At 46.0% G+C, this 25,646-nt stretch overlaps 2 protein-coding genes across 13 annotated transcripts in view; one reads left to right on the forward strand and one right to left on the reverse strand.

Moving 5' to 3' along the window:
* The window catches only part of LOC137437900 (prestin), a 74,528-nt gene extending 65,820 nt beyond the window's left edge, over window positions 1–8,708 (forward strand). For 7 of the 11 annotated variants that reach the window (XM_068132616.2, XM_078766773.1, XM_078766769.1 and 4 more), the window contains 2 exons: window positions 7,927–8,054; window positions 8,394–8,708. In XM_068132616.2, coding sequence (XP_067988717.2) covers window positions 7,927–8,054; window positions 8,394–8,429 — 164 coding nt within the window. In that variant the 3' untranslated portion in view covers window positions 8,430–8,708. Of the gene's footprint in view, window positions 1–7,926; window positions 8,142–8,393 lie in introns of those variants that run through there. The other 4 variants (XM_068132614.2, XM_078766772.1, XM_068132615.2 and 1 more) reach the window with 1 other exon arrangement.
* DNAJC2 (DnaJ heat shock protein family (Hsp40) member C2) overlaps window positions 7,776–25,646 on the reverse strand; it is a 50,484-nt gene continuing 32,613 nt past the window's right edge. Inside the window, exons 15-17 of one of the 2 annotated variants that reach the window (XR_010986618.2) lie at window positions 25,120–25,219; window positions 11,605–11,771; window positions 7,776–9,078 (exon numbers count right to left, since the gene is read on the reverse strand). Coding sequence is in view for 1 of the 2 variants with exons in the window: in XM_068132619.2 (XP_067988720.1) it covers window positions 9,013–9,078; window positions 11,605–11,771; window positions 25,112–25,219 (341 nt within the window). In the remaining variant the exon portion in view is untranslated. Of the gene's footprint in view, window positions 9,079–11,604; window positions 11,772–25,111; window positions 25,220–25,646 lie in introns of both variants that reach the window. The other variant, XM_068132619.2, reaches the window with a different exon arrangement.

The following is a 25,646-nucleotide window of genomic DNA, read 5'->3' on the forward strand; positions in this document are numbered from 1 at the left end:
GTCGTAACTTAACTGCCGCGTTTGAACTGCCATTTCCAAAATGACATTGGTGGGCTCGTTCTGTTCTCATTCTTTTTTTGAACGTTGTGGTTTCCCCCCCCGTGTGTGATCCTCTCTCTCTCCCTGTGCAGTGTGCATGATGTGGGAGGGAGAGGATTTGAAGTGTTGAAATTAGGTGTAATTACACATTAAAAACTGTACTTCCCATGTGCATGTTATCAGAAGTAAATAAATTGTCCACTTCTGATAACATGCACATGGGAAGACTGGGTCTTATGAATTGCCAGGAACCATTTTGTAAAACTGAATGTGCAGCATCTAAATCAAGATGTCCAAATGTCGCACACGTCCATGCCCGTGGGATTCCCATGGGTGCCCCACTCGTGTGTTTGTATATATGTATGTACATATATACAGTCACGTGAAAAAGTAAGTACACCCCATGTAAAGTTTTGACTTTTTCAACATATTTCAACATACAGCTATTTGATCTTCATTTCAACTATATTGATAGATAAAGGTGATATAATATAACAAATATCATGAAACATTTACATTTTGTAGTCCATTGTATAATTTAAATAAACAAATGCAAATTTCGCATGTGGAAAAAGTAAGTACACCCCTACATTTATCACTACTTCAAATATCTAAAATTAGAATCAGGTGCACCAGCTCAGGTGCAAATGATTAGAACATCGTTAGAGAGGATCTTGGAGAAGCCTGTCTTATTTAAACCTTAGACATTGAGTTTGGTTTGCTCTTTGTTGTTGAAGTGTGTGGCGTCACCATGCCTAGATCAAAAGAGCTCTCTGAGGCCTTCAGAAAGAAGGTTATCGATGCCTACGAATCTGGGAAGGGATTAAAAAAGATATCCAAACAATTTGAAATCAATCATTCGACTGTCCGGAAGATCATCTACAAGTGGAGAAGATTCCAAACAACTGCCAACTTGTTCAGGCCAGGCCGCCCCAGCAAGTTCAGCCCGGGAGCAGACAGCAAGATGCTGAAAGAAGTCTCGAAGAACCCCAGAATGTCATCACGGGACCGACAGGTAGCTCTTGCAACTGTTGATGACAAAGTGCACGAGTCCACCATTAGAAAGAGGCTGCACAAATTTGATCTACATGGGAGGTGTGCCAGGAGGAAACCTTTGCTGTCCAGAAAGAACATCGGGGCAAGACTAAAGTTTGCCAATGAACACCTAGGAAAAGACCAGCACTTCTGGAACAATGTGCTCTGGACAGATGAGTCAAAGGTAGAGCTACTTGGCCACAGTACCAGAAGACATGTTTGGCGAAAACCAAAGACCGCATTTCACCACAAGAAGCTGATACCAACTGTAAAGCATGGTGGTGGAAATATTATGGTTTGGGGCAACTTTGCTGCATCAGGGCCTGGGCAGCTCACCATCATCGAATCCACTATGAATTCTTCATTGTACCAGAGTGTGCTTGAGGATAATGTGAAGCCATCTGTTGGAAAGTTGAAGCTCAACCGATGGTGGACCTTGCAACATGACAATGACCCTAAACATACCAGTAAAACCACCAAGGAATGGCTGAAAAGAAAGAAATGGAGGGTTCTGGAATGGCCAAGTCAAAGCCCGGATCTAAATCCCATCGAGATGTTGTGGGGGGATTTGAAACGAGTTGTGCATGCAATAAACCCCTCAAACATCACACAGCTGAAATAATTCTGCATGGAGGAGTGGGCAAAAGTTTCTCCCAGTCGATGTCAGAGACTGGTAGACAGTTATAAGAAACGCCTACTTGAGGTTGTTTCTGCCAAAGCGGGCAATACCACCGATTAGAGCCAAGGGTGTACTTACTTTTTCCACATGCGAAATTGCATTTATGTTTATTTAAATTATACAATGGACTACAAAATGTAAATGTTTCATGATATTTGTTATGTTATATCACCTTTATCTATCAATATTGTTGAAATGAAGATCAAATAGCTGTATGTTGAAATATGTTGAAAAAGTCAAAACTTTACATGGGGTGTACTTACTTTTTCACGTGACTGTATATATACCTTCTTCTGTCTTCTGTCTTCAAACCCTTCTTCTGTCCGAAATTCATCACGGCTAATTGTGTTCTTGTTTCGGTTCTTACCTCGTTATGTTCTTGATGAGGGTATACCATGTCTCCGACGGACATCCTGGCGAGAGATGGGACCATCTCCCTTCTCTTCATCTATTTTACCAGGACATTAATTTTGCTTATGTTCAGTAGGGAAAGCAACCAAAGCATTGGTAACATAAAAGATTAGTGCAGGTGTTAATTTTGTATCCTCGAGTTGGAAATACCGATGCGTATAACGATAGATTGATCGAGCGTTAGTATTGTGACATATTTAGGAATTGTGTTCATATGACCTGCAATGTCGGTGATGCTCTGAGACAGAAGAGTAATCTGTTATTCGACGACTATCTCAATAATTTCTCACTATTCGTGAAAAGTCACACTTGTTGTTGTGATGTCACAAGTTGTCTGAAGTGATGCTTATTGGTGAGAGTGAATGAAGGACTAATTGTTGATGTACAAACAGGTTGCATTTCCCCCTTAAGCCATGCTAACCCTCCAACTATATTATTAGTGAGTACAACCTGAACGCTTCTCTTCCATGGTTGAGTACCGAACCACAACAGGTAACTGCTCGGTCTTCAAACAGCATAACCGATTAGATGTGAGAAGCAAGTTTTTTAGTAAACAGATTATGGAGGACTAGAATGGTCTCTTGCAGACCCTGGTCGAGGGACATGTTGCACGGACATTTAAGGTGAAGGCAGACGAACATCGGTGGGTAGAGAGTCGATCTGCCCTGATTCATGTGTGTACATGTACCAAGTATAGAAATCGCCTGTGACAGAGTGATGGGGAACTACAGAACATCATCTACATGACTACATCCCATTCTTGATGATGATGTTGACGTTACGAAAGAGGTTAATGTCTGTGGAGATGTTTTTGTGTCCTTGATGTTAGGGTCCATTTAATCGTACAAACAATGCGTATTTATACCAATGTTTGAAGAAGGATTTGAGATTTAATGCCTGAATTGGAGACGATGTTGTAGGATTGTTGGTGCCTCATTTAAAATCCATTATTATGTAATTTGCACCCGGTGTGTACCCTGGTTTCCCGGTGTGTACCCTCGTTTAGAATAGGTACACCGTATCATATCCCTGCGTGTCGTAGGAGGCGACTAAGAGGGTTGGCGTCAGGAAGGGCATCTGGCCATAAAAACATTGCCTCAAAAAGAGAACCATGACAATTACAACTACATATGGGCAGGGTACAGCCCGAAGTGGAGATCGGTTTCTGAGGTTTGGGACATGGAATGTGGGGACAATGACAGGGAGATCAGGAGAAGTGGTGGAAGTATTGGTCAGAAGAAGAGTGGACATATGTTGTGTGCAAGAGACGAGATGGAAGGGAAGTGGTGTGAGAATGGTGAAGGGTAGGCAGGGACAGAAATACAAGTTTGTGTGGCAAGGGTGCCCGGAGGGCGTGAATGGTGTTGGTGTCCTGTTTTCTGAGGAGTTTGTAGACAGTGTGGTGAGTGTGACTAGAGTGAGTGATAGGTTGATGATGGTGAAAATGATGATTGGAAAGCTCTTGGTGAACGTCATCTTGGGATATGCTCCGCAGGTTGGTCGGAGCGATGAAGAGAAGGACAAGTTCTGGTGTGCGATCGAGAAGCTGATGGAAAACGTGAAAGATGAGGAAGTTGTTGTGGTTGGAGGAGACCTAAATGGACATGTGGGAAGGAGTATGGACGGTTTTGAGGGAGTTCATGGGGGTTACAGATATGGTGTGAGAAATGGAGAAGGTGAAAGGATTTTGGAGTTTGCTGATGGAGCTGATTTGTTGATTTGTAATACTCAGTTCCAGAAAGAGGATAATAAGCTTGTTACATACACATCAGGTGGGTCGACGACAACCGTTGACTACCTGATGGTGCGGAGGCAAGATAGGGGGCACCTCCGGGACACAAAGGTGATCCCGGGGGAGGAGGCTGTTTCACAACTGCCTCAGTTGAGGTATGCCGTTGGTGAGGTATGTGGATGGACAAAAGGACCACCGAGGCACTCGGAAACATGGTGGTGGGATGATGAAGTTGGAAAGAGGATTGACGAGAAGAGGAAGAAGTTCAAGGAGTGGCAGAAGCGAAGGTTACGGGAGCAGAAAAAGCAGAGCATGAAAGTTATAAGGCTGCAAAGAAAGAGGTAGCAAAGGCGCAGGAGGCATGTAGGAAAATATTCAGAGAACGCTTGGATTCGGAAGAGGGTCAGAGAGCGGTATTCAGGATTGCAAACCAGATAGCGAAAGAGAGGTGTGATGTGATGGGGGTGAGTTGCTTGAAGGATGAAGTGCGACAAATCGTTGTGGACCCAGATGGAATTAAAGGAAGATGGAAAAGATATATGGAAATGCTGTTGAATACAGAGAATGAATGGGATGGCAACATGGAGAGTAACCGAGTTTTAGGACCGGCAGAGAAGATAACTGAGAAGGAAGTTGAGGAAGCGATAAAAGCAATGAAGAGTAGAAAAGCGGGATGGCCGACGGGAGTTGTGGGAGATATGTTGAAGGCAGCAGGAAGTTGGGGTGTGAAGAGAATGACAGAGATCTGTAATCTGGTGGTGAAAGAAGGCCACATTCCAGTGGATTGGGAACTGAGTACCCTCGTCCCTCTATACAAGGGGAAAGGTGACCCTCTGGAGTGTGGCTCGTACCGAGCGATAAAGTTATTGGAGCATGGAATGAAGGTATGGGAAAGGGTGTTGGAAAGGAGGATAAGGAAGAAGGTGAAGATCGACGAAATGCAGTTTGGATTTATGCCAGGAAGAGGAACGACAGACGCGCTCTTTATTGTGAGGCAGTTGCAGGAGAAGTACGTGGAGAGGAAGGAAGAAGTTGTTTCTTGGGTTTGTTGATCTGGACAAAGCATTTGATAGGGTTCCACGCGAAGTATTGACATGGGCATTGAGGAAGTTAGGAGTGGAGGAATGGTTGATCAGAGTAGCGATGGCAATGTACAAAAGAGTGCGCACAGCTTTAAGGACGAAGGACGGGAACAGTGGTGAGTTTGAGGTGAAGATAGGAGTGCATCAGGGGTCGGTACTAAGTCCACTACTATTTGTAGCTGTGATGGAGATGCTGGCTCAGAACGTAAAGGAGGGTTTACCATGGGAATTGTTGTATGCAGATGATCTGGTGTTGATTGCGGAAAGTATGGATGGACTGAAGGAAAAGATGAACAAGTGGAAGGAATGTATGGAGACAAAAGGTCTGAAGGTGAATATCGGAAAGACGAAGGTGATTGCAAGTGGTAAAGCATGTGGTGAGGTGGAAAGAACTGGGAAGTGGCCATGTGCTGTGTGCAGGAAGGGTGTCGGAGTGAACTCCATTCAATGTACAATGTGCGCTGAGTGGGTTCATCAAAAATGTAGTGGTCTGAGAGGGTCATTAACCAGTGTGGCAGCTACATTCAAATGTAAGGTGTGCACAGAGGGAGCTGCAGATGGAGGAAATGTTGAGTTGGATCTTGGAGACGGCGTGAAGCTGGAAGGTGTGAAAACATTTTGCTACCTCGGAGACATGCTGAATGGAGAAGGTGGATCAGACTCGGCAACGGTTGCTCGAGTGAGATGTGCATGGAAGAAGCTTCGGGAACTGAGTGGCGTGCTGATGAGGAGGGGAGTGTCGTTGAAGCTGAAGGGAAAGGTGTATGCTGCATGTGTGAGAAGTGTTATGATTTATGGGAGCGAGACATGGGTAATGAACGTAGAGCAGCAACGAATGCTGGAAAGGGTGGAAATGCGAATGGTTCGGTGGATGTGCGGAGTATCGTTGAGAGAGAGGAAGACAAATGATGAATTGCGAAAGATGATGGGAATAGAGCCTGTGATTGATGCTGTGAAGAGGTACAGGTTGAGATGGTTTGGTCATGTGTTGAGGAAGGATGAAAGTGACTGGTTGAGAAGAGTGATGGAAATGAATGTCGAAGGAAGTGGAGGACGGGGAAGACCGAGAAAGACTTGGCTAACGATGGTTGAAGAAGAAATGCGGGCAAGGGGGTTAACAAGGAGAGATGCAGAAAATAGGGCAAAATGGAGAAGATTGTCATGGGGACCGCAAGGCTAACCCCCGCTCTCGTAGGGAAAATGGCCTTAAAATGCATGTTTTTGTTGTTGTATATATATATATATCCCAGATATATATATATATATATATATATATATATATATATATATATATATATATATATATATATATATATATATATATATATTGGGAACCAGATATATGTATATATGTATATATATATTTGGGAACCAGATATATGTATATATGTGTATATGTATATGTGTGTGTGTGTATATATATATATATATATATATATATATATATATATATTGTTGCGGATATGGGACTTGGCCTCAATATCCGCTTGTAAATATTCCCCTATTTCCCCAATACTCCCCAACTATCCCCAATCCCCCATTCCCTAGTCCCATTGCCTGTAAATAACACTCTGTAGAACCGACCTTCCCCTTTTTCCCCCATTAAATGTCGTGCCCAGGTCCACCGCATCTCACGTAGACAACTTTCGGACATCTTGCTAGTTATTCTTAGTCTATGTCAGTTAAGGACTCGTTTCCATTAATTCTGACTCTTCGTTGCACCAGAATGTGATTATATGGCACCAGTAGTGAGTTTAGGACCTTCCCATACCTCCTCCCATCTTCTTCCCCAAACAACAACTACAACAACAACTACAACAACGGCGCGCGCGGGGAGTGTGCGTCCTCACTCCGGCTCGGTTAGCCGCCATTACCCATGCGCTCCACGGGGTTACCACGAAGGGGCTGGCTGTCAGCTCCTCGTCAAGGGCGGAGCCTGGTAACCCCCCCCGCACCCAATAAGAAGGGCGGACCGATTCCATCTGGGGCGGAGCTAACGAGCCGAGGGCGTGTCACTCCCCGCCGGATATACGCAGCGACTTACCGGACGTGACGTCAGATGCGCCCCCAGCTTGGAGAAAGAAAGTCACCTTCGAGCGCTGAGTGAGGCCTCCCGCATCTCTGGACCGGAGCGGGTCGATTCTGTCCTTGAGCCAAGAGTGCACCTTGAGCCATCGATACCCGCTTTCCTTGCCATCAATCCCCGTGTGAGTCAGTTTTTGTCCTGTTTATCTGTCGTCTGTCGGGGCTATTATAAGAGTGTGTCTAAGTGCCTGCCTTTCTATGCTGTCCCTCTTGTCGTTGTAATCTGACCTTCCGCCCTAATATAACCTCCTCCGGAGGTCTTGAGAACTGAACCCTTGGTGTCGTGTCATTTTAATCCCAGCCGTTGTGTCCTTTTCCTTCATTGATTTAGCGTAGCGCGACTCGGCAACGTTCGAGTATAATCGGGTAACTTGTGCGGACACGGCGGCCATTCCGCTCGGCCCACCATAACATCAAAGTCGTGTCTGTAACAATATATATATATATATACATATATATATATATATATATATATATATATATATATATATATATATATATATATATATAGTTTGGGTAATCCTACAGACAAGTGAACAGTGGCCGATTTAGTTATTCACTCTGCCTCAAATTAACTCGTTCCATTCAAATATATTTGTGTACGTAATGTGGTGATTGTCAGTAACTCTGGTTAGAGTCGTTTAAACCTTAAGTTAGTGTTGAAATATCCGGTATTGAGAATGCCTGGTTGTACAAAAGAAAGAAAAGTCAATAACATTTAAGAATAGCAATGAGTTTATTGTACAAGTTCCAATTCCTTAACGTGACCTATGTACATGCAGCAAGGCAGAGGAAAGAAAAACAATCACACGTGTGCACTCAGCTTGGTATTTAACGATCAATTGTCACATCTATTCTTGCAGCTTCAGTTCTCCTGAGCCTGGAACAAGCGGGATTCTTCGAGTCAGTTTCAAAATCCCTTCTTTTTCTCTCCATACACGATGCAGTGTTGTATGTGCAGAACGTGTTCCAGGATACGACCTTGGATAACGTACGTACGATGAGGATGATACTGCTCGCTCAGGCAGTGACACTTCTGCTGGCTCCCTCTCTCTCTCCCTCTCTCACACGCTTTTAAGTTGTAGTTTTGAGGGGTGTTGGTGCATTTGCCCAATGAACTTCCAACCAGTGGCACATGAACTACAAATAAAACTTGTCCTGAAAACAGGGTAGAAAGTCCACATGCGAGATGCTGGTTCAAGTAACAGATGAGCACTTCCGCACATTTAAAAGTTTCAAGCTCGATTATGGTAATCCGACCAGATTACCCTAACAGGTTTGAGTTTGGAAATCCTTAAGTTTTCACTGACTATGTTGCGTCCTGTTGCAGATCACTTCCAACACTTCCGTTGCAGTACGGCTGTGACAACTGTGGAATCGCTATTCTCTCTGTACGAGCAGCACCCAGGATGCGTTTTGCGGAGCACAACCTTGCAAAAAGACAATCGACCCATTGTGCATCCAAAAGGACAATCTGCACTTTACTCGGTGTTGTACCTTCAAATTTGTTGCGTTTCTCAAATCAAAACCAAAATGATGGGTTGATCTTGATCAAGGTCAAGTTTGTTTTTCTCACAGGCATAGTTTAAAAAAATATTTTGCACTCCTTGTTTACAATGTGAAATAGAGCAATGTTGCAAAATCACGTCCATGGCATTTTATTTATTCATGCTGGTACACGGTTCAATTCAACAAAGCCGTCCATGTCCAACTCTTATCCTCCAAATGAAAAACCTCGTCGCTTTGCCAACTGTGCTACATTTGCTGGTGGTTGGGCTGTAGTGATGATTGTGGGGGGGACTTCGTATTACATTCCAACTTTGCTCACAATTAGGTATGGTTTCCCTGCCTCGAACATCCACCAAATCTTCCCCGCAGGACTTTGTTTGGATACCGTGGTAGAAAAGAAGAATAGTGCAGATAACAGCAAATGGGTACAAAAAGAATCCTCATACTTGCATCATCTTCACAGCTTCCAGTGCTGCCTTTTTTGCTTTCACCATCTCCACAAGCTCCTACGAGGAGTGGGGGACACATTTCAAGGTGTCACATCGAGCACGGAGCAAGATGACCTCCAGCACACTTTAAAGACTAAGCCTCACCTTCATTGGTGTTTTGTGGAAGGCTAAGCCTCTGAGTTGGAGGTTGAAGGTGCTTTTTACAGCAAGGCACAATGAGGACAAGTCTCCAATAACAGAACCATTCAGATGGAATTGATGGTCAAACAGGTTGGTTTAAACAATATTTGGAGCATTACAAAACAATAAGAACCAAGCATATCAAGCCTTAACCTTATCCAAGCACAATCATTAGATGTAGTAGTCGTGTAGTAGTCGTAGTAGGCTATGGTTTTGTTTTTTTCCTGGGAAACAGTCCCCATCGCTGGAGAGTGGGGGAAGAAGGCAAACTATGGCTGATAAATAAAGGCAGTGGAATAAGATGTACAGATGCTCACCCCATGCCACTGGAAACCAAAAACAACGGACATGATGAAATGTGGAGAACGAGATGCAGTCTGCTGCTCTCCCAATTAGTGTTTCACAACCACTTAGCGAAGAAAAATTATCACGCATTGTGGAAAACAGGATAGTGTTTTTCTCAATGAATCCAACTCAGGATATAGTTTCCGTATGCAGCTCACCAGGCCTCAAAAGTAGCTCATGCATGGTTTGACTAGCTCTGGGATTCCCAATTTTTAGGCCAAGGTTCTGAGAACCAACTATGTACCAGCCATGCACAACAACTAACATTGTCAACTCACCCCTGGTGCTTCATTTTCATATTGAGCCCATCAGACACTTAAAGATGTCTGCCAGTTACCTCGCATTGTTGATTGACCATAGTCGGTTTTCCCAGCATGCTGCACGCGAATCGAACAAACCAAACGTGTTTTGACTAAAATAGTACACAGGCACGAGTGCGACAATGATAATACGGGAACAAGATGCATTTCCAAATGGGAAGGATATGTTTCCAATTCCTGGGAGACACCCCTTTTGGTCAATCCTGATGAGCAAGGTATGCACATTCCTTTTTCTCCTCTTTCCAACAACGCAAGCTAGCGACCTGCCCTGAACAACCAATTGTTTATTTTGCGACGGTCAAGGCTCATGAAGGAGCAAACCAACAAATGGCAGCAGCTTTAGATGAACAAACTGTATTGGGGAAGGAAGAAATGTAAACACGAGTACGAACAAAAGGAAGGAGCAATAGCCCAGAGGAACAATATGGGAAAATTCAGTGTGTTTAGAATAGATCATGGATGTGGATATATAACTATATATTATATAACTATATAATATATATATATATATATGTATATATATAAAGTTTGCATATATATTTTATATGTATATAAAATTAAATTTGTTTAGAGGGGGAGAGAGAGAAGAGGGGAGTGAGGAGGGGAAAGGGTGGGGAAAAGAGAGAGGATGGAGGGTGGACGGTGAGCAAAGCCTCACCACATGTCGCTATACTGTAGTCAAAACGGAACCAATTTTCACCAAATTTGTTTTACCGGGGCCTTTATCGACCTCAGCGATTATAAAACAGAAATCGAATCGGAGTTAAAATGAGTGAGGGCCTGAAGAGCATTTAAAGCCATCGCGATAACGATGACAAAGAGAGAACGATGAGGCTCCTGAATGTCTCACGTTCAATAGTCAATAAAGGTTGTACATTTGTCAAAATTAATCGGATTTTCACCAAATTTGTTGTAGTCGAGTGTGCAACCACTCCCGCGATCACCAAAATGGAGTAACGATGGACAACTAAACATTTTATTCTCAAGTTAAAACAAAAAAAAATGAAACGCTGCTTCCTTGCTTGATGTTCGGCATAGAGCATGAAGAAGCTCCATGGGTTGCCAACCCATCGGGATAAGGGTGGGGAGGAGGGTTCAGTTCTGTATTTCTAGTGTGTGTGCGTGTGCTTTATTTGCATGTAACAGCTCTCACATGAGCCTCAGACCCTGCAGAGAAAAAATAATAATAAGTGAAACATTCTCAGCCTCAGCCAATCAAAATTAGCAGCTGAATTAAATTAATAATCATATATACCGTTTCCACTGCACACAATTATGAGGTACAAAAGTAACCAAAACCATTTTCCATCAGCACTTCACACAAAAACCACCTTTAGAGGCCATTTTTCCCCGCAAAGCGGGGGTTGGCCTTTTTCGGGAACCATGGTTGTTGTTGTTTTTTGGTCCCCTTTTTGAAGCAATGTTTTACGGCCGGATGCCCTTCCTGACGCCAACCCTTTTTGCCGCCTTTAACGACAAACAGGGAATTACCAGTGAACTGGTACTCAATTAGCCGACCTCGGAAGGATGACAGGCTGAGTCAACCCCCCTGGCGTTAATTCAGCGATTGACCGGGATTCGAACCCAGGATCCAAGGATCCTAAGCCGGCACCCTAGCCGCTAGCCCAACACCAGGGTTCACCAGGTTACACAAATAAAAGTAATTCATGTAACTGTCTTGCTCATGAAATATCACGAGTAACTACAATTTGAGAAAAACGGGTAAAGGAAGATGAACCTTGTAGCGGCGCATGCATTCTTTCTTGCTTCGTCCAGGCACAGCTTCGGCAATACGATCCCATCGCTCTGCCGTTCCAGCACCAAAGGTCTTCAGAGCTTGTTCAAGGAGCTTCTGTTCGGCTGCTGTCCAGGGAGCCATTGTCTCTCCCTTGGTCACCTCTTGGCCTGAGGTGCAACCAGTGTCCAAATGCAGGCAATCGGACTCTACACTAGCAAGTTTACTTTGAAGTTTATCCAACCCTTTCCCCATCCTCCCCTACTACCCAAAAAGATAAATCTGATGGAAAATCAATTTGAAATAACATAATCACACATATATATATACATATATATATATACATATATACATACATATATATATATACATATATACATACATATATATATATACATATATACATACATATATATATATACATATATACATACATATATATATATACATATTGTTGCGAATATGGAATTTGGCCTCCATATCCGCTTGTAAATATTCCCCTATTTTCTCCGATACTCCCCAACTCTCCCTTACCCCATTCCCTAGTCCCATTGTCTGTAAACAACACCCATTAGAGCCGATCTTCCCCTTCATCCCCCCATTAAATGTCGTGCCCAGGTCCCCCGCACCACACGTAGACAATTATAGGACATCTTGCTAGTTATTCTTAATCTATGTCAGTTAAGGACTTGTTTCCATTAATTATGACTCTTCGTTGCACCAGAATGTGATTATATGGCACCTGTTAGGAAGTTTAGGACCTCCCCATACCTCTCCGCATCTCTTCCCCATGAAGAAGCGCCAACTACAACAACAACAACAAAAGAGGGGGGCGGCGCGGTGACGGCATGGGGAGTGGGCGTCCTCCTTCCGGCTCGGTTAGCCACCATTGACCACGCGCTCCACGGGGTTACCACGAAGGGGCTCCCTGTCGGCCCCTCGTCAAGGGCGGAGCCGGTAACCCCCGCACCCAATGAGAAGCCATGGGCCGATGCCATCTGGGGCGGCGCTAACGAGCCGAGGGCGTGTCACTCCCCGCCGGATATATACGCGGCCCCGCGCCGGACGTGATGAGAGATGCGCCCCGAGCTTGGAAGGAAAAGACGCCACCCTCCCGAGCGCTGAGCGACCTCCCCAGCTTGAGACCAAAGTCGCGACCCACAAGCGCTGTGATACCTTCACGCATCTCTGGACACCACCGTACGTGATTCTGTCCCTGAGCCAGGTGCACCTGAGCCATCGCGACCTGCCTCCCCTTTTCATCAACCCCCGTGTGAGTCAGCATTTTGTCCCGTGTGTCTGTCGTCTGTCCGGGGATAATATAAGAGTGTGTCTAAGTGCCTGTCTTCCTGTAATATACCTCTAGCCCCTGTAATCTAACCTTTTTCCGTACGAATATACTTGAGAATCGAAACCCTGGTGTCGTATTGTGTCATTATAACCCAGCCGGGTGTCTTCTCTTTCCTATTGAGCCAGCGTAGCGCGATTAGTCAACATTCGGGCACAATCGGGTAACTTGTACGGATACGGCGGCCATCCCGCTCGGCCCACCATACCATCAAAGTCGTATCTGTAACAATTGGTGTCGGGAGTGAGATTCGAGGCCCGACCAAATTTTGAAAAAAAAAAAAACGAATAGAGGAAAAAAAAAATTTGGTCAAAATTTGGAGCGGCCGAAATTTGTTTTGTTTTACGAAACTCGAATTTTGCAAGTCGCGCTATGGCGGATCAAGACGGCTGGGGTCCGGTAGGGGAGAGTGAGGTAGGGTCGATCCAGGACCAAAATGAGGGACAGGAGGAGAGCGAAGCAGTGAGGGCGGCAGGTTCGCAAAATAGCGCCGTCACGCACGAAGAAGCGGGCGCGCAAAATGGCGCCTCGCTGATCACCGCGCCAGCGACCGTGGCAGCGCCCCCGATGGATTTGAACTCCTTTTGGATACAAATGAAGGCCCTTATGGCCCAGAATTGTGAGCAAATGAGGGCTGATAGAAAGCGATTGGGTGAGCGATTGAGTGAGCGGTTGGGAAACCGGATGGATGCTCAGGGTGAGCGATTGGGAAACCAAATTGAAGAAATAACGAACCGAATGAGGGCTCGGAGTGAGCGATTGGAGGGCCAACTGGGGGTAATGAGGGACGAAGCGAGGGGTACCGGAGAGGGGTTAGACAACGGGATAAAGGAGGTGAAAAATGGGTTAATGGGGGTAGAAAATAGAATGGCTGCCCAGGAGAATCAGATAGAGGGAGTGAAAAATGGGGTAGAGGGAGAGGAGATTAGAAGAGGTGTGAGTGAGGAGGTCGGAGGAGTGCGCGAGGAGGTGAGGCACTGTAAGGAGCACATGGAGAAGGAGGTGAGAAAGGGGACTGTAAAGTTACAAGGGGGCATAGAGGACCTGACGCAGGAGGTGGAGCAGCTGACGGTGGGACAGACGGAGTTAGTGGAGCAGGTTCAAAGGAACACTGCGGTATTAGGAGGGTTGAAAGCGACACGGAAAGAAGTGGAAGAGGGGGTGAGCGAAATTAAGAAGCGACGGAGAGAGGATAAGAAAGAGATAAAAGAGGAGATAAAAGAATTGGTCCAAAGTCTGTGTTTGGATCGTGATGATGTGCTCATTAACCGGATGAGGGATTCGCAGGTGATGGAGGAGAAGCGAAGAGGAAGAGGACCCGGTGTAAGTGGTGACCAATATGGTCGTGCGTATGATGCGCCAGGGGATTTAAAAAGCTTGGGGATTGGTTTGGATCCGGGTGTTCGTGAAAGGCCGTTGGTGAGGTGTGCGACAGGTCAGGTGTGCGAAAAAAGAGGTGTGCGAGAATGTCCGACCATGGGGTGTGTGAGGAAAAAGTGCACGCCGAGGAGTGAGTGTGCTGGCGAGAGTGAGTCGGTCGTAGCGCGTGTGCGAGGGAGCACATGGAAGCGCGGTGTGGTAAGTGTTACAGAGGGTGTGACCGGAGAGTGTGCGCAAGAGTGTGCGCGAGAAAGGTGTGTGACGGCCAGGTGCATGAGGAAAGAGTGCGCTGTCAGAAGTAAGGAAGAGTGTCCACCTGTGGTGAGTGTTACAGAGGGTGTAACGGGAGAGTGTGCGCGAGAAAGGTGTGTGACGGACAGGTGCATGAGGAAAGAGTGCGCTGTCAGAAGTAAGGAAGAGTGTCCACCTGTGGTGAGTGTTACAGAGGGTGTAACGGGAGAGTGTGCGCGAGAAAGGTGTGTGACCGACAGGTGCATGAGGAAAGAGTGTGCTGTCAAGAGTAAGGGTGAGTGCGCTGTCAGGAATGGAGGTGAAAGTAGTGAGAGTGACATGGAGCGTGAGTTAGTTGTGACAGGTGAGCGAGGATGTACACCTGGGATGGAAGGATGCACACCTGGAATGGTAGAGCGTGAGTGGGAATGCACGCTGGAGTTGGTGGTGAGGCACGTGGTTGGCTGTGTGAATGAGGGCACACCTGTGATTGTCACAGAGGAGGTGACCGAGGAGGGGGCGCGAAGAGGTGTTTTGGTGAGGTGTGCTACGAACGAATGTGTGCCAAAATGTTCGGTGGTCAGGTGTGTGACCAAGGCTGTGAGTGGAATGGGTGTGCCTGGGTGTGTAAGGAACGGTACGAGGAGCATGGGCACAGCTGGATGTGTGAGCAAGGAACGGGCTGCGGAGTGTAAGCGTCCAGGTGAAGCATCGACGTTACACGGGTTAGAGGTTAGAGCGACTTTTAGCCGAAGCAGGCCCTCGGTGCGTGCCGGGCCTCGCTTTGAACGGCCGCGTCCAGGCTCCACTAGGCGGAGCTGGCAGCCTGATAGAAAGGGTCGTCATGGCGACCACCTTTTGTTGAGGCATTCCGGCAGGTCGAGATCGGGACATTGGATGGCTCCACGCCGAGGTGATGCGTGGGATCTCGGCCCGGGTAAGCCCCCGTCCCTGCACCGAGTGCCGGACGCATCCAGCCGCTGGCACAAAACAACCAGCATCCATTGCTTGGCTTTACGAAGCCGGGCTTTGGACAGGGATTGGCGCACCGAGAGGTATTAGTGAGTCGACTGGGTGATGAGGTTAGTGTTTTGGACCCAAAATTAGAGAAAAACAAAATTTGATGATTGGCAAAGGATTGGCAGTAGTGATTGGCAGATGATGGGCAGTGATTGGCAAATTTTTGATTTGTTGAAATTTGATGTGCAAAATTGGTAGTGAGAGACCCCCGATGTGGTGGGATGGCAAATCCACCATCCTTCCCATGGTGGGGCAAAGGAGCAATAGCTTATGGGGTGTATGGCAGTGAAAACTAGCCCGGGTGGGTTAGGATATTGTGTGTAGGGATCTAGAGAAGATGACCTTAGGTAACGTTAAGGTTAGTTAGTGACTGATACCTGTAGTGGGGACGCAGGTAGATTAGTATGGATGATAATGACGTGGGAGCGCAATAGTTTAAAGGGACGACTGGGAAGCGCAAGTTTCAGAAGGGAGTAGTTAGCTGAGATGATGCCGTGTTTGTGAGAATTGAACAGGTGTGATTGCACAGGTGTGCAACTGGACAGGTGTGTGGAGCAGTGTATGAGTAGTGAGTGTGTGGATCAGCGCGAATGCGCTTGGGGAGAGAAGGGTGCAGGTGGCACCAGGTGTGAGAGCACAGGTGTGCAGGTACAGGTGTGTGGAGAGAGTTGGAGTGAGTGGTACGGAGTGGTGTGCATGGTGCGAAGGTGTGGATGGGGGAAGAGTGGACCCCTTTCACGAGCACCCGGGGCGGGTAGTGTAAGTGTTAGGTAGAGGGTGCAGGTAAATTGTGGTTGGATATTGGCATTTGTGGTGCGGTTGCAGAATGGTGTTGTGAATGGGTGCATTAGTGTTGTGGAAATGGCTGGGCGTGTAGCCTGTTAGTGTGTGTAGTTGGTTGGGCACTCCACCACTGTGAGGATGTCGGCCAGGTGAGGCCGCAGGTGGGCTCTGGGAGCCGGTAGTTGTGAGTGGGTGCCCGAGGATCCGGAGGATGGACCCGGGTAGCCCAGTGCCAGAGAGGGCACCGAGTGGGGAGAGTGCCAGAGGGCCTTCCCCAGGTAGTTAGGTTAGGGCAAGGAGCAGGTAAGCTCGGAGGCAACTGCAGTGGTGGAGGTGTGCAGGTGGGTAGACCCACTGGGAGAGGTACACGCCGCAGCCCAGAAATTGTGCGAGGGCACCGGGAGATGAATCGGGGGAGTGAGACCCCAAATTGAAGAGCACCACAGTTTGGCCAATGGGAATTGGTTTTTAGAACCCATAGTGTAAGAGGGCCAATGGTTTGGCCGGAGAGAGGCCCCGGGTAGTGTAAAGTTGTTAAAGTCATTTAGGAGATAGTTAGGATTGATGAACCTGTCGCACCATACGCAGCCACTTGCCTGTGGTGATGATGATGACTCCACACCTGTGTTTTCTTTGTTTTGTGCAGGAAATGAAATTGCTGTGGATTTGTGAGACGCATCACGACGTGGATGAGACATTGGGGTGATTCCATCTCTCCCTCCCTAGGAGGGACTGATGATGAATTGGTGATGGCAAATTTTGATGTGCAGTTGGAGATGGCAAATTTTGATGAGAGTTGAAAATGGCAAATTTGATTGGTTAGGAGGGAGAGAAGACGAATTTGGTTTATGGGAGGAACGGGGAAGACAGTAGGGATGTTTGTCGATTTGTAAAGTAGATGTTTATGGGTAGTGTTGTGTTTTGTGGATACAGTAAGGGGTAAGGGAGGGGCCATGTAGGTTACCTGGTGGGGGGGGGCGTACGATAGGAACGTACCTGTCTCACCTGGTTCCCATGTGCCCCCAGTGTGCATTACCTTACATTGCGTGCACTTTTGCGCCCTTACCACCTTACTCACTTGTCTGCTTCTTTTGTCTCCCACCTCCGAGGATCTGGCTTTGGGGTAGAGAGAGAGGAGAGAGAGGTGCTGGCTGCGCAGTTGTGGGCCTGCACTTTCGCTGTTCGCTGCCTGGATCGGTACACCATATGGACCGCAATGTTTGTGGCCACCCACAATGGACCGCAGTTCGTTTGCGGCCAAGCACCACCCGGGGATGGACCTATGGATCAACGTGGCACCTATGCCATACAGGTGAACCACTAATAGTTAACACCACCAAGTGCACCACAAGAAGAGCAAGAGACACCTGCAGGGTTAGGGGTTGTTGAAGTTATTTTTATTCCAATGAACAATGGTGACTGCACCGATTGGTGGTGGGGTGGTGCTGTTGATGCTCAGGAAAGGGTGCTCTGCACGTTATTAAAGGCCGTCGGCCACAGAGCACTCGTGGGTTGGTGTATCGATGTTGGCAAGCGCGCTCTCTCTATGCATAACATCTGCATGTGTTCCTCCAAAAACAGGTCCTGGATCGTAGTGTAAATAGCAGCGTAGTCTTGTAAATAATGCTCCCTACCGGCTGTATGTTTAGTTTGAGAATTCTTTCCGGATTCGGTTATCCTGTGGGTGTGTTTCTGTGAGGAGAAGGGTGCAACGTCGCAGGGGGACATATTTACTCATTTGTGAATATCTGTAAAACTGTCGCACTCAGGGTAGAGTTAATAGTAGAGGGAACTACATTGCGTGCCACACTAAAGTAGGTAAAAATTTATCGGGTCGGGACGCCCCGAGGGTAGAGAAGGGTGCAATGTTGCGAATATGGAATTTGGCCTCCATATCCGCTTGTAAATATTCCCCTATTTTCTCCGATACTCCCCAACTCTCCCTTACCCCATTCCCTAGTCCCATTGTCTGTAAACAACACCCATTAGAGCCGATCTTCCCCTTCATCCCCCCATTAAATGTCGTGCCCAGGTCCCCCGCACCACACGTAGACAATTATAGGACATCTTGCTAGTTATTCTTAATCTATGTCAGTTAAGGACTTGTTTCCATTAATTATGACTCTTCGTTGCACCAGAATGTGATTATATGGCACCTGTTAGGAAGTTTAGGACCTCCCCATACCTCTCCGCATCTCTTCCCCATGAAGAAGCGCCAACTACAACAACAACAACAAAAGAGGGGGGCGGCGCGGTGACGGCATGGGGAGTGGGCGTCCTCCTTCCGGCTCGGTTAGCCACCATTGACCACGCGCTCCACGGGGTTACCACGAAGGGGCTCTCTGTCGGCCCCTCGTCAAGGGCGGAGCCGGTAACCCCCGCACCCAATGAGAAGCCATGGGCCGATGCCATCTGGGGCGGCGCTAACGAGCCGAGGGCGTGTCACTCCCCGCCGGATATATACGCGGCCCCGCGCCGGACGTGATGAGAGATGCGCCCCGAGCTTGGAAGGAAAAGACGCCACCCTCCCGAGCGCTGAGCGACCTCCCCAGCTTGAGACCAAAGTCGCGACCCACAAGCGCTGTGATACCTTCACGCATCTCTGGACACCACCGTACGTGATTCTGTCCCTGAGCCAGGTGCACCTGAGCCATCGCGACCTGCCTCCCCTTTTCATCAACCCCCGTGTGAGTCAGCATTTTGTCCCGTGTGTCTGTCGTCTGTCCGGGGATAATATAAGAGTGTGTCTAAGTGCCTGTCTTCCTGTAATATACCTCTAGCCCCTGTAATCTAACCTTTTTCCGTACGAATATACTTGAGAATCGAAACCCTGGTGTCGTATTGTGTCATTATAACCCAGCCGGGTGTCTTCTCTTTCCTATTGAGCCAGCGTAGCGCGATTAGTCAACATTCGGGCACAATCGGGTAACTTGTACGGATACGGCGGCCATCCCGCTCGGCCCACCATACCATCAAAGTCGTATCTGTAACAATATATACATACATATATATATATACATATATACATACATATATATATATATACATATATACATACATATATATATATACATATATACATACATATATATATATACATATATACATACATATATATATATACATATATACATACATATATATATATACATACATATATATATATATATATATATATATATATATATATATGTATATATATATATTTCGCAGGGTTCCTTTCAGATATAATTAGCAGGAAAATACTAGTAAGTCTTTAGCGAGTCATTAGCTTATGGTAATTCTCAAGCAGTCTATTTATGCTGCAATGCATATGTTCATTCCCAATCTTCTTCCCACCAATTCTTCCAACTTGTTGTGCACCTTGAATAAGATATCCCAAAATGCACTGCATTTTTTAAGATGGTGGCACCCTGTAATGAAGGTTGGTCTCGGGTCAGTGCGAGAAATCTGTAGAAATAGCGCTTTCACTTGCAGAAATAGGAATTGAACGTCCCAAACTGATTAAGATGGGACTAGCTCTGCCAGGTGGGTAGCAGTTCAGAAGCGAGGTCTGGATAGATAAGATAGTTTGAATGTGGGATAAATGGAGTGTAGTGGAGTTGAGGTTGTGGAGATGAGGCAGAGAAGGAGGTTAGATAGTGTGTCTGCGTGTGTGAAGGATACAAGGCGAGGAAGGTAGGAGGGTACAAAGCTTTTACAGATGGAAAAGGATGGAAGAAGTAATTGCGTGGGAATAATGGCATCGGAAGAGATCAGCAAGGAGGTGGTCAGAGTGGAAAGATGGGAGGGATGGGCAGTTATAGCATGGTTCGTAATACAGAGGAAAATGGCATGTGTTATGCCGATATGGGTCACAAACAGGAAGGACTGAGGCAGAGAAGCAGGAGTTCAGAGACGCTCTGGAGAGGATGATGGGACAGGTGGAGGTGGAGGCGATGCTGTGCATTGCGGAGGAATTTAACACGTACATGGGGGTAGCAGAACCGGGTGAAGAGGAACGTGTGTTTAAATTTGGTTGAGAAATGAGGAATATAGAAGGATGGCAGCTGGTTGTAAGAAATGGGAAGGCCATAGCTGGTTCATCCTTTCAGAAGCAGAACAGTCTAAAAATTACTTGCAGAAGTGGATAGCATAGAACAGAGTTGGATTTGTTGGTTGTGAGGCAAGAAACAGTTGGGGAGGAACAAGGACTGTTACGTGGTGGTGGGAGAGCATGTCACCACCCAGCACAAGTCTGTGGCTGGTAAGCAGGAGGGTTGGTGTTGTTGTGGTGGTTGTATAGCCTCGGTTTGTTGTAAGCATGAAGAAAAGGAGGGAAGATTAGAGCAGGGGTCGGTAGTTGGTGAAAAGGAGGAGGTTTAGAAGTTGATAAAGAATATGAAGGAGAGAGGAACGAGATGTAGGGTTGCTGCACCTGTATGGACAAAATAAGAAAGCAGCAAGAGCTGTGGATAAGGTGAGAAATTATATAGAAGAGGTGTAAAACACATTGGAAGAGGATCGTCTATATGAGTAAATTGGCTCGTGGCAGGCATGAAGACATGACAGGGGGGTAGTTGATGATTAAGGATGGTGGCAGGAGGTTTGTGACAGAGGAGTGAGAGGTGAGAGGATGGGAAGCACATTTCAATGTTGAACCAGGAAGGAAGGAACCATGTTACGTCGAGGGGAAAGTGGGGTTAGAGGAGATCACGGAGGAGGAGGTACAGACAGCATTAAAGAGGATGAAGAAGGGAAGAGCACCAAACATTGATGAGGTGCATATAGCAATGCTAATTGCAACAGGAAAAGTTTGGGGCAGTTGGACGAAGACGCTGTTTAATGTATGTATTATGTATGTATGTATGTATTATGTATGTATGTATTATGTATGTATGTATTATGTATGTATGTATCTGAAATAGGGTTACATTCTGGAGCATTGGACAGGGCTAATTGTGCTGATATGGAAGGGGAAGGGCAAGGGCGATGTTCAAGATCCGGGGAAATACAGAGGCATTACAGTCCTAAGTCATGTATATTAAGGTACTGCAGAGGCTTTTGGATGGAAGGATAAGGAAGAGTGGAAATGGAGCTTGGTTTCGAGCAACAGGGGTTTATATGGGGTAGAGGAATGATGGATGGGATGTTCATGTTGAGACAGCTGGTGGAGAAGAGGTTGGAGGTGCAATGTGAAATGGCATTGGGATTTGTGGACCCGGAGAAGGCCTATGGCACTGTCCTGAGAGAGATGGTGATGGCAACACCGAGATGGATGGGAGTGCCGGAAGCAGAAGTTAGGTTGGTGGAAGGAATGCATAAGGGAATGAAGTAGAGTTTTGGCTGGTCCTAGGATGTCGAAGGAGTTCAGCGTGAACATCGGTTTGAGGCAGGGAAGCTCTCTCAGCCCACTCCTGCTTTATCATGGTGACGGAACTGGTAAGCAGGAGGGTTGGTGTTGTTGTGGTGGTGGTTGTATAGCCTCGGATAGTTCTCTTGCACAGGCCCGCAGAACGGAGACAGCCGATCAATCTCCCAGGAGTGACCCAAAGATCACCCACATCCAAGATGGTGTAGCCCCTCCTTTGTGAAACCAGGGCCACAAAAGAGAGAGGAGAGGGAGTGGGCTGATCCATGAGGAGCAATCGATCAGTGCAGCATGGAAGAGTGGGGATGCTTTGGCCCCTGACTTGCGTTGGAGGTGGAGGTACAACCACTGAAAAGAGGCATCCTTTATACTTGTGGCAGGAGGGTAAAAATGAAAGGTATTCTGGGGAGGATATTGTATGCAAACGATCTAACTGTTGTGGCAGAGAGCAAGTAGGAGATGCAGGAGGTACTGTGAAAGTGGAAGAAGGCGCTCAGAAAGCATGGAATGAAGATGAATATGGAAAAGACTGAGGTGATATGGGTCGGGCAAAAGAGAAAACAGATCAATATCAGGTTAGAAGGGAAGGAGATCAGCCAGGGAAATAGGTTTGAGTATCGGGGGAACAGTGACCGGGGATGGTAGGTCACAGGCAGAGGTGCGGAGGAGGATCCAGGTGTGTGCAAATGCGTGGATGAAAGTGGAAGGATTGATGGCACACAGAAAAATATCTAGGAAATTGAAAGGGAAAGTTCTGGTGTCTTGTGTAACGCCAGCCTACCTTTACGAACCACGTTCTGGAGATGGTGGCACTGACAAAGAGACAACAACAGAGGTTGCAGGTCTGCAAGAACAACTGAATCAGGAGGATTGTGGGAATGAAGAGGGTGGATAAGAGTAGGATGGATGAAATGAGGAAGGAGATTGGTGTGCAAGTAAGCTTGATGGGGAGATTGGTAAATAAATAAATAAAAAGCTGGTTGAAATGGACTGGATACTGGTACAGTTGGGGGGAAGAGAGAATGGCAAAGAGAGTGGATAGGGGTTGAGGCAGCAAGATAGGAGGAAAATAGGTCGACAGTGGTTGAGATGGGAGAATTGGGTGAGGAGGGACATATAGCATGGTGGTGTTGCACTGTTGGCTCGACTCTTTGGATGGACGAGTGTTATTGAATAGATTCAGGAAGGCAGTTCCACCAACGGGATAAAAGAGTGGAGGGTGTGTAGTGAGTCTGGATTTTGGAAGTTTAATCTGGAGGGGGTGACTAGAAGAACATGTAACAGGCACACACAGCTTTAACGTCTATCTCAACGACATTTCACTGAATACATCTTACAAATTTATATATGCGGACAATATTGCATTGGAAATGTAAGCACCTTTCTTTGTGGTGACAAAGCAAACAAAGTGGATCGAGACATACCGTACAATTAGCACAAGGCCTCGCAGTCGGAATTCATTGCAGACAAAAGTCTTTTCTCTTTTTCATTTGAAAAATTTGGAGGCCAGAAAATCACTTAATGTCAAGTCAAATTCTAAGGTATCGCATTTGTACAAGACTACAAGCAAAGGTACTTGGGAATTGGGATCAAATATCCTCGATCAAACCCTCACGTGGTAGAAACAAGACAAATCCTAGAATCAACATCATCCAGAAACTTGTGAAGACGTTCTGGTGCTGCAATGTTGTCTTTACCTCCACCACCGAAGGTCTGTCTGTCTGTCTGTCTGTCTTTGTTTCTCTGTTTGTGAACAAGATATCTCAAAAAGTTGTGGACGGTCGGACGAAATTTGGCAGGGAGGTAATGTACATGACATGGACGAAATGATGAGACAGCCTGAGGGGCCTTCACAAGCAAGACTAGTTCTTCATTCTACATATCTGGTCGAGACTTAACATTACATTAAGATATCAATCCAGCCTCTCTCAGTTAACCAAAGTCGAGAAAACCTTTCTTGACATGTGCCACAACGCTTTTATGAGTCGATAAATCAATGTCGCGATCTATGGTCAACATACGATATCTCCACTGTGGCACTCATTGCAGATCCAACAAAAGATCTACCCTGTTTTTTCTTGCCTCAAAAGTACTGGATTGCTCTTAATCGTGTGAGAACATCACGCACGAGATGCAAATACCTCCTCCAGAAAATGGCGAATGAAGGAGTCACCTAAATGTTACCATGGTGAAATGCAATGCAACATCCGCATCACTGATCGTTGCCATATTTTTGCTTTTGCAGGAGGCTTAAATGCTATGCATCTGGCATCGTCAGACCCGTTGAGTGGTTTTCCAATTGAACTAAACGTTATAAATGTCCGTTGCTTTTCACAAGCCACGATAGATCGAGATACAGGGGGAAAAAAAAACACTTCATCAACTTTAGTTTGTCCTTGTACATTTGGCTCCAAACTTATCCTCCCTACTTACAAACATGCCGGGGAAGCAATAAAAGCAGCATTCCGTTAAGGAGACGGTGTAATATCAAAGCTCATCAAAAAGCTTGGTAAACAGGGTGCCGATATACGAGGTCCGACAATAACGTTCCAGGATTAAAACAATAGAAAATGTTATTTCTAAACGTACCAATTATGTTTTGTGGTCGCCTTCAAAGTAATCTCCCTGGGAGTCTATACACGCTTTCCAATGTCGCTGCCATGCTCCAAATTTTGTACCATGTCTCTTCTTCTTTTTCATTTTTATGCCATTTATATAATACTATGCTCCTTTTAGCTCATTGTTCACGGCTCTCTGGAGCTCTTCTATTGATTCAAAATCAGTTCCTTTGATTGGAGTTTCGGACGTCGGTCAGATCGACCAACATTCTCACACTTTTGACATTTTAGCAATCGATGGGCGTCCCTACCATGCATGGACTTTGCATCGTCCTTCACGTTCATTCTCCATACCACAAGCCTCTTGGCCCACTCAAACACACATGATCTTGACAGTGTGTGTCTTCCCTGTACACCAACATCAACTTGTCTAAAATGTCCATGACACTTGACCTGAGAATGTGACCTGATTACCTGATGTGAGATTTTGATGTGAGGTGATGTGATGATGTGATGTGATGTGAGGTGAGAATTACCAAAAAACCTGATGATTATTCTCCGTTCCACAAATTTGCCGTTCATCTTCAGAACACCGTTGCAACACTAATAATTTTAACAAAACTCCAGTACAACTACAAAACACAACCGATCAAAACAACAACTAACACAGTGCTGACAGGAAGATTACGATGCATGTCCAATTACGAAATGCAAGCCTGTTTCCACCTGTCAAGGAAAAAAAAAAAAAAAACAGTCCTGGAACTTTGTCAGACCTTGTAAAAAAAACCAAAAAAAAAACCATGAGATAAATGTGGGTGGATAGCATCCAATCACCCTCACCGTCCAACCTCTGTGAAGGTTCGGCCACATTTGCTGCTTTGCTGGATATGTGGTCACGGTGATAGAGTTCGTAAGCTCGCCGGTTCAGCTCATCCTTCTGCCCTGGGTCTGTACGTGAGAAAGGGGAAATACAATATGCATTCTGGGATTTGTTTGGAAAAAAAAAATTAAACTACAACACATTTATAGATTCACAGTAGGGTTTAACAATAAAGTTTAAAGAACGTGTACAACAGAGTGCTAAGGAAAAAGGCATGGTGAGTTTGTGCCTTAAACAAGAACGGCACTCGGTAGAGCACATACCTCCACCAGGCTGAACAGTTTACGTTGGTTTTGTATCGCAATGATAGGCCGGATCTGCATCCGGAACTGAACCAAAATCAAATCGGCAAGTTCTTTTCACCTATCCAACTCATCCATCAGGTTTTGTCATAACGCATCCACAACTTTTTGAAATATGCTGTTTATCGTATTTGGGCCCTCTCACAAAGGATAACAATAAAAAAAATTAATTTTCAATAAAATAACACAATTA

This window comes from Myxine glutinosa, chromosome 12 (genome assembly GCF_964187855.1).
Source record: "Myxine glutinosa chromosome 12, kmMyxGlut1.1, whole genome shotgun sequence".
Lineage (NCBI taxonomy): Eukaryota > Metazoa > Chordata > Myxini > Myxiniformes > Myxinidae > Myxine > Myxine glutinosa.